A 12,133-nucleotide genomic window follows, 5' to 3' on the forward strand; every position below is an offset into this window, starting at 1 on the left:
GCCGAAATGATAGCTTATTTTGCAAGAAAGATAATCTTTCTTTGCAGAGAAAAGATCATATTGCATAGTGGTGACTGACTCTCTAGGAGAAGAGGTGGTGTGCAAATGTGTATCACGTGCCCACGTGTGACTTCCATTAGTGTATTCAAGAATCTTTTAAAAGGTTTTAAAATTACATTTATTTCATGGGGGGGTTGTCAGACCTGTGGAGTCAGTTCTCTCCTATTATGCGGGCTCTGAGGATTACACTCAGATCAGCTTGACAGTAAGCACCCTTGATCACTGAGCCATCTTGCTGGGGTATGTACAATAATCTGAGCAGTAGGCATCATTGTCTTCATTTGACAAACAGTACTATGGTTTTGTTGCTATTTAAGTAGGATGCTGGGACTTGAACTTAGAGCCCCTGGCATCGTGGACCCAATGCAAGATACTTTACCTAACAGGAGGGCCTAAAGACTTATCAGGGAAGATGGTGTATATTAATAAATCATTATAGAATGTGCTCTCCTGCTCCCCAGCAGTTTGACTACCTGGCTAATAAATCCTTCACATGGAAACAGCTGGGGAGTGGAGGCTTCAGCAGGAATTTTGAGTAATGGGAATGTCACCTGGAAGGTGTACCTTGTCATTTATTGAACTTGGGGTACTTCATACTCTGTCTGGGTTTGTATTCCTGCAAAGGCCTAAGAAATATTCGCCAAGAGCATGGTGTGAGCCTCTACCAATCTCAGGGCACATACACCCCGCCTTTGCTGATGATTACTAACAATAGATGTGGGGAGGGAGGCTCTACGTTCCTCCAGAAAAGGCCTGTGACTTTGGTAGCAGGCCACTGCACTGCTGAGTTCATTAAAGTAATGTGTACACTAAAATGTAAGGCAGACATTGGTTAAAACTCTCTTGATATTTTGGCCCCCTGTGGGAGCTGGTTCCAGAGTTTTCTATTGGAGATTAAAAGGCACTTCTGCACTTTGCAGGTGTGATCTGGAACGCTATAGGCAATGCACTAGAGGTGCATGGCAGCCAACTGCTGGCTAAGCAGCTCTCAGGTCACCTTCAGACCAGGTCAGAAGTTAATGACTTGTGCAGTATCTGAAAGAAAGTCTCAAACGTCAAAGAAAGAGAGCAAAGGAGCTCATAGCATTATTGAAGACAAGCTTCTCCCTACTGCTCCTCACAGCTTTTCTACTGATTAAATGGATTTTTATGGTGTTTAAAAAATAAAGGCTAAATGAGAGAGATACATTAAAACATTTAAAATGTTCTCCATGCACTAGGAAGCCCTAGGTCACAAGTGAAAGTCCTAAGTCCCTGAAAGCAGCTTTCCTGTCTACATAAACAGAAAGAGGCAAATGGAGCAGACTCAGGAGCAGCTCTATTTTGGAGGACATGCCTCGTTGTCAGGGGACAACAAGAACTGTCAGTTACAGAGCGGAAGTTTCGAGAAACTGTATATTGCTTTGGAGTGGTGTAGTTGTGTTCAGTGGGGTTCTTCTGCAGCAGGTTCTTTGTTGTTTTCAGAAACAACAAAAGTTAGTACCTCACTGTGGTCCCTCTCATAGCAACCCCAAATTTCCTACTCTCTTATTATTATTAAGTTGTTGGAGGTTCAAAAACAAAGAAACAAAGCCAGAACAAGAGTTAAAAAGCAAGCCAGAATAATTAAATGAATCATTTCCACTTGTCTAAATCAGCACATTTCAAATAGTCCTATGGATGAACAGAATTTCTTTCCATCAAATATCTTTTAAATGAACACAATGCTCTAAAATATCAAAACAACAGCAATAGCATCTATAAAAATAACATATAGTTATCCAGATGGTGGTGGCTCATGCCTTTATTCCCAGCACTCGGGAGGCAGAGGCAGAATCTTTGTGACTTTGAGGTCAGCCTGGTCTCCAAAGCGAGTCCAGGACAGCCAGAGCTACATAGAGCGACCATGACTTGTAAAACCAAAGATATATAGTATCAAGACGATGTCCAGGTAGAATTCTCTACTGGGCCTTTGTTAGGTCTGGTATATATTTAATCTCATTATTTTAATAGTTATTTCTTCAAGTTTCTAACTATAAACACTAAAGAGAACTTAGAATGTGTTGTAAAAGTGTAACAAGTTTACAATAGGGAAAAATATATCCAGGGTCCAAGAAGTCAGTTATAGGAAACCAGTTAGGACACTAAGGAGTTTTTTCCAATCAACTGTTAAGGGCCTGGAGATGGCTCATCAGATAGAGGAACCTGCTACCAAACCTGACTGATTCCCTAGAAGGGAGAACTGAATCTGGCAAGTCATCCTCTGACCTCCACCTGTATGCTGTGGCACATGTACCGGCCCTCGTAATAAAGAGTAATTTTAAAAGGCTTTAAAATCAACAGATCAAAGTGAATCCAAAATGTTAGAATTTATTGTCACTATCTGTTTCTGAGACAGAATCAGCTCTATAGCCCAGGTTAGCCTCAAACTCACTATTTAGCTGATCTGTTGCTACCTGGCAAGTGACGGGATGACAGGCCTGTGCCACCATGCTCCACAATGCTTGGTTTTATGTGCTAGTTCTCATCAACAAATATCAACTTAATAATTATTTTACTGAAGCTATCATGCAAATATGGTATCTGGGAGAACTGTATGAAGAGAAGCAAAGCTCTTGCTTTGTAGCAACACACAGACTAAGAGGGGGGAAAATAGACTGGTAAGGGAGAAATGTTTAAATTTTTCCAGAGACTGGAGAACGCAACAATTTTATAAGCTCTAGTTTTGCATCTTCCTTTCCCCCACATTCTCTTTTATTTTATACCCAAGAGCACAATTTAGCATTAACTTGAAAGAAAAATACAAAATAATAAAAGAATAATCCATCTGCATAGTACATTAGCACAGTAGGTCAGCACCAGCCCACCCGGCAATCCACTGCTCTGGTCTGCTTACTCTCAGCTACCTTCCCTGGCTTCACTGACAGTTAAAGAACAGGAGGGATCCAGCGCATAGGAGCTCATCAAAGAGTAATAACTGTCTTCCCAGCACAGATCTCAGCAGCGGCTTCTTGTCACAGACATCCTTGTCACCTGTCAGGAAAAGGCTCGCCTCTGTTATCAAGAAACAGCATAAAGGACAAAGTGACAGAACTCACCATCCACTCAGGCATGTGAAAAGCGGAGGTGCCCTCATTACTGTCCCACTTCTCCATAGTGCAGGCTTGGGTAAGGTATTGTCCTGAAGCAAAAGGGAAAGCTGGTTTGGAAAGGCCAGGGTTACCTGAAGGCCCCAGAGAACACCGCAGCCTAGTGATCTGGAAGGTCCGGGGTTAAAAGAAGCTGTTATCTCTTCACAGAAGCTTCCTGTTCAAATCAAGACCATGAGCCAAACACCTGGCAAATCTCTTACCAGCCAACCTCAAAGTCTTCTACCTGTTACTCAAAATCAGAGTGGATGCAAAGCTTTGCACTGCAGTTTCTACAAGGTGCTTGAGCCCACCTCCTCTGTGGGGACTTCCTGCAGCAACAGGTTGCCTTGCTTCTCTGCGTTTAAGGCCCTGGTTAATTGTCTCCCGCCCCTCAGGACACGTCACTGGAAGTGCTGATACCAAGATCAATAAAGATGGAGGTCAAGAAGGCACTCCCCTTTCTTGAGAGCTGCTGATTTGGATCAGTACAGTAAACAGGCGTTTCCCTGAAATCAGAGTTCCTTATGGTTTTCAAGTTCAAACGGTTACTGAAGCTCCCTGTCTGCTCCCACCAGGGGGCTGGCACCACCACCTATCTCAAGCTAAACTCTTATTACATTGGAGTTCAGATGAAGTCAGGAAAGATGTTTTTTGCAAAGTTAAAACTTGTAATACTGAAAAAAGTTCTGGGACCACAGCTCCCTCTGCTGGCTCCCCGTGGGATGGCACAGGAAGGCCTAAGGGGCTTTGGCTACACAAACCGCACAATGCTGACTGTCAGGACACCCTCTTCCCCAGTGTGGGTGTACAGGAGACCCCGGGGTTTCAGATAAGTGCCTCAGGTCCCAGGCTGGTTTTCTCTCATAGGTCTGGTGTCAGGATGATTCCTCCCTGTGCAACCATCTGATTAGAAAGGACCTCAGTTGTTCCTGCATTGTATTCCCCCATAGTAAGCTTCCTCTTCTCTGCACATTTCTGAAATTTGGAAACAAAACATAATTTGAAAAAAGGTGATTGGTATATATTAATATATATGCTAAGCAGATATATCATCTTAGTTTATTCCTAGAGGATGTTATCCAGTAAGAATACCATAGAGGCTGGGAACATAGAACATGGAAACAAACACAGGCAGATCTCTATGACTTTGAGGCTACCTTGGTCTACACAGTGAGATCCTGTCTTGAAAAAGGAGAAGGAGGAGAAGGAGAAAAAGGAGGAGGAGGAGGAGGAAGAGGAGACCACAGAAATGCCAGACCTAGTGGTGCATTTCTGCAATCTCAGTGTTAGGAGACGAAGGCAACATGATCACAAGTTCAATGCAATCCTCAGGTACACAGTATGAGACCAGTTTCAAGAGAGCAACAAAGAATACCACAAATGGCCTAGAGTCGCTAAGTGGTAAAGCAAGGCCCTAGGTTCAGTACCTCATAGAAAACTCAGTAGGATTGACCCCAAAACACCAGAGACTCTTTAAAGGATTATTGCTGGGTGTGATGGCGCACACCTATGATGCCAGCACACAGGAGGCAGAGGCAGGCGGATCTCTGTGAGTGTGAGGCCAGTCCGGGGCTGCATAGTGAAAATATTCATTACTGTTATGTGTGTGCATAATATGTGTGTAGGAGAACATGTGCCAAAGCACATGTGTGGCGGTCAGAGGACAACTTTTTGAACTCAGATCACCAGGCTTGTGCAGGAAGCACCTTTACCTGATGAACTATCCTGCTGGCCCAGGAGTAGTGTTAATTTCTGATCCAGGGGATAATTTCTTTGAAGCTAATAATCATAATATAATTATGATTACAAACTTGTTCTCCTTTGGGCTTCACAGCTTAAAAGAATGAATGCTTTGGCCATGGAACACAGAAAAGTATTGTAATATCTACAAGAATTTCTAGAAGATGCCAGACACAGCAGAACACCAGCAACTGACCAGTGGCCGAGACCAAGTCAGTTGTATCACCTGTTGTTTCCTGAGGTGAAGACCATATGGGTGGCAGCCATGAGCAAGCTGGTTTTGTAATCAATCACATAGCCTTGGGTGAGAATCCAGATGCTGCCATTGACTTACCCTCATTGTCCCACAAGCTTTCCAATGATGGAGACTTCAGGAAGAGCACATATCACCTCTTTAATAATGTCATTAATATGCTGTATTCTTTCTCACCTCAGGCCTTTGCTCATGACATTGTCTCAAGCAAATATGTGTTTAGTTTGTACTTTTACCTGCTTTATCCTCACTCAAATTCTTTAAGATTCAGTTGAAATAACAGTGTCCTCATGAGAACCTCACCTAAAATTAGGAATTTCTCTTTCCTTTAACATTGTTCTTTGGCCACAGCACCATTCCTAGCCTTCTGCATCACAGCTGCTGCATCCATGTGTTCATTCCTCATGAGACTGTAGGCTTTTTAGCAGCTTAGCCAACTTTGATTTGACTATAGTGCCTGGCTTGTAGGAGGAGCCTAAGAAATTATAAGTTTAAAGATTCTGTATGCTGTTTGTGTATCTTATAGTACTTTTGGGACAACTTGCACAAGTCAATATATTAAAAATGTTTATGTCCATTTTTATAAGCTTTGGCACACTGTCTTATGTCTATAAAGATTAATATTACTGACTTATTTCATGGTCATGACTTATTTGAAGGCACTTAATCCTTAATTGTATCATCTCAGCGGGAATGTATGATCTACTTTCCATTGCTTGATTCGAATCTATTATAAACCATTTTGATCTGTAGCACAATGGTGCCTTTAAGAACAAATCAAGGTCAAGAGTCTGTGTTACTGCTGAAGGGGAGCCTAGCTTTTACAATTACGATGACCTATTTCAATGACCAGCAAATTACGAGACACTTTTATTTATTTACATTCCTTGCATAATGACTAAGTAAACAGAAGATGACTGCCTTTATGGTAGTGTTAAACAATGGAAGCAAATGACTTTGAGAGAAACTATGATTAGCAATAAACCCGAGAAAACAGATCACGATGGCATCCTAAACCTAACTTTTGTTTTCTTAGTGTGTTAACTGAAATAGACTTTATTTGAAAGCTACAACTTTACTTCCCCTTTTTGTTCTGCCCCTAAAAAGAAAACAATAGCTATTACTTCTGAGAAGTTAGGGTTTATTAACTGACATGAACTATATAAGACATAAGATATAGGTATATGGACCAGATAGAAACTTGATTCCAACATAATCACATTTCACCTAGAAGATCCATCGACAGCCAGATTATAGCACATCAGCTATAGCAATACTTATAATAACAGACATTACAATCTCAACAGACTAGACTAGCTCTGGAAGCCATCTACATAAAAAAACTCAGAAGCAGCTTGCTTTAACTTCAAGAACAGCTAAATGCCCCCCTGTGTTAGCTGTGTGCCTACCAGTGGTGACTTGATAGTACAACCATAGCCTCTGAGGCCATGCCAGATAACCCAAAGTCAGAGCGAGCACATGCTCAGGGCTGAAAAGACAGAAACCCAAAATTTCTAGAGGTCAAAGCCAAAGAAGCACTCATAGCAGAGAAGTCACTGCAAATCTGGAGTCACTGTGAATCTGGAGCCTAGGGTCATAAAGCACAGGGCGATGACTTCAAGAATCCTCTACGATTATCACCATGGCTTTATTAGACTTCCCTGGATGATTTTCAGGATAAATTAAGGGGAAGAGTGGACTGTGAATGATCAAAAAATTCAGGCCCAACATTCTGTATTTCTGACTCATTTAGTTTCTCTGAGGCCATAAGAAAAAGCATTGTGATTCTTTAGTCACAATGGCTACTGGTTATTAAAGGCTAAAGTTTCCACCCACCAGAGTTCAAAGGTCAATCTTCTTAGTTATGAGGTTGGTTAGACTCGGCAGGCCTCCGATCTCCTTTGCCTGGTTATGGTTTGAATGTGTTGAAAACTTGATTACCAGACTGTGATGCTATTAGGCAGTAGTGGAAGCTATAAGAGGTGGAGACTAATTGGAAGGTATTAAACTATTGGGGATGTGCCTTTGAAAGGGATACTGGGATCCCAGCCCCTCCTCTCTTTGCTTCCTGATTGCCACGAGAGAACAAAGGGGGCTCTCATCAGGAAGTTCAGCCTCTCACCATAGGCCCAAAGCAAAGTGGTCATATGACCATGGACAAAAATCTGAAACCCGATACAAAATGACTTTCTCCTTTATAAGTTGTTTACCTCAAGCATCTTGTTACAACAGAATGCTGCCGTACTTCTTCAAGCTTGAAGTGCCAATGCTAACACAACAGCAGGACTCGAGCCCTCCCTCCTGCCTCACATCCTCAGTCATGGTAGGAGTCTCTGCGCTCAGTCCTTCCACGTTCTGAAGATTCAACCTGGTAAAAACTTACAGGCTTCTGGGTTAGCTCCAGCACTTACTGGAGGGTGGGGAGGGGGGCTGGAGAGATGGCTCAAAGGTTAAGAGCCCAAAGGTCCTGAGTTTAATTCCCAGCAACCACATGGTGGCTCACAACCATCTATAATGTGATCTGATGCCCTCTTCTGGCCTGCAGGTATATGTGCAGACAGAGCATTGTATCTTAAAAACAAAACCAAAAAACGCTTACTAGGCTATCCTCTGGCAAACTATATACTTTTTACAGCCTTTGTTTCCTCAAACATGCTAATACCATTCTTGTGTTGTTGGCTTTTAAGAGGTTTTTGTTTTATGTGTGTCAGTATGCTTGCATGTGCACTACATGCCCAGTGCCTGCAGAGGCCAGAAAAGGGCATCAGAGCCCTGGGACTGGAAATACAGACAGTTGTACGCTGCTAAACCTATGTAGGCGACATTATTTTACCTATTTTATTTTAGTTCTTATACCTCTACCTCCCTTTACTCCAATCTCTTCCAACATCGCAACATCAGGTAGGAGAGAACGATGGCTAGTGGGAAGAGAGGGCACAGCTCTCTTAGATTACTTTCCGCTGGTTAGGGCTGTTGGGTCCCCTGAAGTCCAATCTTCGGTTCAGGATATCTCCACTTCTTCTTGTCAAATCACATCAACAGCAACCAGGAACAGCAATGGGGAGCAGCAGCCTCCTCCTTTTCAGAGCCCCGTCTCTCTCTGGGCAATGGCATGTACTCCCTCTCCAGAGTTCGAAGAATTAAACTGTCTACAGTTAGCAAAGAGTCCCTCTCAGAGCCTTCACGAGGCAAATAGTTTGCTGCTGTGGACAATCTCAATCAGCCCTATATCCCACACATGGGATTAAAACAAACAAATAAAAGTTCACATAACATAACTGAGTTTTGTTTTGTTTTGTTTTGTTTTTTCTGAGGCAGGGTTTCTCTGTGTAGTCCTGGCTGTCCTGGACTTGATCTGCTTACCAGGCTGGCCTCAAACTCACAGGGATCCACCTGCCTCTGCCTCCCAAGTGCTGGAATTACTGGTGTGCGCCACCATGCCCCACTCACATAACTGAACTTTAAAAGACACCAAACTTCCACTACAAACCTAGATCCTTGAAAAAGCAGTAAGTACTCTTAACAGTTGAGAGTTGAACCATCTTTCTAAGCCTTATATTTTTAAAATAAAGATTAATATATGTTTACATAAACCCAGTACCAGGAAGTTGCACTGGCCCAGGCTAGGTCTAGCAGAATAGGATTAGACTGCCTAGTCAAACCTCTTCACTTACTGTGTAACTTGAACAAATTACCTATGCTCCTTGTGCCTATTTACTCATCTGTTAAAGGGAAAGTTTGCGAGGATCAAATAAGTTAATAAGTAAATGGCATAGTTGGGCACTGGAGCGATGGCTCAATGGGTAGAAGTGCTTCTCGCCAAGCCCGACAACCCCAGCTCAATGTCTGGGATCCAAATGGTGGGGCGACGACCAACTCCTGAAAGCTGTCCTCTGACCCGCATACGAGTACTACTGCACATGTTGTGTGTACACACACAGACACACAACAAACAGAAAAATGAAAACAAGACAGCAGAGCTGGGCACAGTGACCCACGTCTGTAATCCCACACATCCAGGAGGCTGAAGCCAGAGAGAAAGAAGCTCAAGGTAGCCGGTACTAAACGAGACCTTGTATCAAAACAAGCAAACGATGATAAAACAGTAACAACCGTCAGAAGCTGCCAGTGCCATGTGAAGTTTACTATTATTGCTAATAATATGTATAATCTGTTTCCCAACATTCCTAAGGCCAGTCTTGAATTCTTTTGAGACAGGGTCTCATGTAGCCCAGACCAGCTTCAAACTTTACATACAGCTGAGAATGACCTTCTACGTCTGATTCTCCTATCTCTACCTCCCAAGTACTGGGATTTAGGTTGTAGCACCAAGCCAAGTTATAAGTGGCTGGGAATCAAATCCAGGGCATCTAGGCAAGCATCCTACCAACTGTATCTTCAGCTACATCCTCAGCCCCAAATCTATCTTTTCTTCTTACACGCAGTGAATTCATCCATTTAATCAAACCACAAATATTCACAAATGCCTATCATGTGCTAGCAGCCCAGAGACAGTCCTTGCCTTCAAGATGCTTACAGCCTAGGAAGAGAGATTTCTTCTTTATAATGCTTCAAAACCGCCCCATTGTACTCAAAGTCCCAAGTCCTTAGCATATTTTGCCTTGGCTTTGGCAAGAGCTGCGGCCCTCCATATTCTCCTACTTCCATACAGTGAGTAACCATTCACAGAACACATGTGTCTCTTAAATTTCACAGCTTGGCTATAAATTCCTTCAGTATACATTTCCAGCTGTCAGTCTAGTTTAAGAATGAATTCTAGGCAGCCTCAACCACACAGTGAGTGTGAAGTCAACCAAGCTTACAAAAAACTTGTCTCAAAACATCAAACCAAGCTGGGCTGTGGTGGTGCACGTCTTTAATACCAGCACTCAGGATGTAGAGGCAGGCAGATCTCTAAGTTTGAGGCCAGTCTGGTCTACAAAGCAAGTCCAGGCCAGTCAGGACTGTTACATAGAGAAACCCTGTCATGAAAAAAACCAAATCAAACCAAAAACACCCCATCAAACCAATAGAGTTGGGAAGGTGGCTTTGTGGGTGAAAGTCTTTGTTATGCAAGCCTGACCCTTTGCTTGCACTCCTGGAACCCCCATAAAAAGCTGGATGCAGTAGTGAGCACCTGCAGTTCCAATGCTACTACAGGAAAATATGAGGCTGAAACAGGAGGATCACCAGAAGCTCACTCACCTAGAGGCAGCAGTACAGCAGCAAGACACAAGAGAATCCTTGCCTCAAAACAACGAAGGTGAGAACTGATTCCAGAAAGTTGTCCTCTGACCTCCCCACACATGCCATGGCAAGCATATGTGTACACTTATATACCATACATAACACACACACACACACACACACACACACACACACACACACACCATACTCATACACAAATAAAAAGGCCAAGCAAAGATTCAATTCTTGAAATTACTGAATAACTCCTGCTGTAGTATGTATTAATGTTGATACTGTGGTTGGTGATTTGCTTATTTCCACACTAGAGTTATAGGCATTTCACAGTGTGAGATTAGTGTATTTCAGTATTAGTGAGATTCCTATATTCCAAGTGCCTAACATTTAATACACAAATAGTGAGTATGTGCTGCTAAAAATAAGTAGCAAGTTCAGAGAAGATAATTATAGGACATGTACCTCAAAGGTAAAGGAAGGCAAAGGGGAACAGGTGTGAGTAAGAAATGGCAAAACCGACAGTCACAAGTATAACCAAGCTGTAACTAGCTCAGCTTAGTTTACCTTCTTGCCACTTACTAATCTAACCAGGTTTCTCAGATATGCAATTAAGCAATTAGAGACTGCAGTATACTTGAGCACCAAGCTACTGTCTTCACTTCCTGTTAGGTCTTTTAACCTGGGAGTGGTGTGGACTTAAACCCATAATTCTCCTGACAGAGCAAACACACATCTACTCAGGTCAGAGTTCAGCTCGCTGCACACTTAGCACCACCAGCTAAACTTGCCTCACAGAGGAGTGAAGCTTTACCTTCAAATTTCTCAACCCCCCAAAACAAAACAACAACAGAATGGTACAGAATTTCCATTCAGGACTCTCAATTTTATTACAGATTTAAGCATTGAAAGTGGCAGGTAAAATACTGAAGTGTGTTGTTATTAAATAAATGTCAAATAGAGTTTTCACTATATTCTCACCTTTTAAATAACCTTTCTAGAAGCACAATTTATCTACATAAAAAGTAAACAAATCAAAAGGTTGTAGCTTGATAAAGGTTTAGAAGTCACTACTCTGTATCTCACTCACAGATAAGAACACTTCCAATACCAGAGTTATCTAGGTTAGGGTAGCAATGTAGCTTTGTGGTAGAGTGCTGGCTTACAATGCATAAAATGCTGTGTTCATGTTTGTCAGTCGAGAAGCCAAGACCTAGAGACATGAAATAACTAACTTCCCATAGATTCTTTCAGCACTCATTTAGGGGTGGTGGTGGGGATGAGACATTTGTCTGTAATTTTTTTCTTTTTTTGCCCCCTTTTAGATACAGTCTTATGCAATCTTGGATGGCTTGGTACTGGCAGTGTGGCCAAGACTGGCTTTCAGCCTCCTGAGCTCCAAGATAAAGGCAAATAGCATCATGGCCAGCTCTGTCTTTGACCCTCTGTAATCAACATGGATTAAGCAGAGTTTATGCCTCAAGAGTAGGGGTTGGAGACTGGTTCCAGCACCCTCCCTCTCCCCCATATCAAAATCTGATAAGTAAATCGTTTTGTATTTATATAGAACACACATCTTCTGTATAATTCCTCTCTAGGTAGTTCATGATAATTAATAAAAAGTAAAAGCTATGTAGTAGTTATACTGTATTGTTTGGGGAATAATGACAAGAGGGAAAAAAAAAAAAGCCTAGCTTGATGCCTGGTTTGGGGGACAAAGCTGTCTTATGCCTAGGACTCACAAAAATCAAATCAAATCAAATCCAGGCAG

The 12,133-nt window shown here is 42.3% G+C and overlaps 1 protein-coding gene across 3 annotated transcripts in view; it reads right to left on the reverse strand.

The window, feature by feature from the left end:
• The window catches only part of Ahcyl2 (adenosylhomocysteinase like 2), a 157,158-nt gene that overhangs the window by 54,447 nt on the left and 90,578 nt on the right, over positions 1–12,133 (reverse strand). The window contains exons 1-2 of one of the 3 annotated variants that reach the window (XM_051151795.1): positions 3,392–3,450; positions 3,138–3,220 (exon numbers count right to left, since the gene is read on the reverse strand). The exons of 1 other annotated variant lie outside the window; for it this stretch is intronic. In XM_051151795.1, coding sequence (XP_051007752.1) covers positions 3,138–3,194 — 57 coding nt within the window. In that variant the 5' untranslated portion in view covers positions 3,195–3,220; positions 3,392–3,450. Of the gene's footprint in view, positions 1–3,137; positions 3,341–3,391; positions 3,451–12,133 lie in introns of those variants that run through there. One more of the 3 variants, XM_051151793.1, reaches the window with a different exon arrangement.

Source organism: Acomys russatus, chromosome 10 (genome assembly GCF_903995435.1).
Source record: "Acomys russatus chromosome 10, mAcoRus1.1, whole genome shotgun sequence".
In the NCBI taxonomy this organism is placed as follows: domain Eukaryota; kingdom Metazoa; phylum Chordata; class Mammalia; order Rodentia; family Muridae; genus Acomys; species Acomys russatus.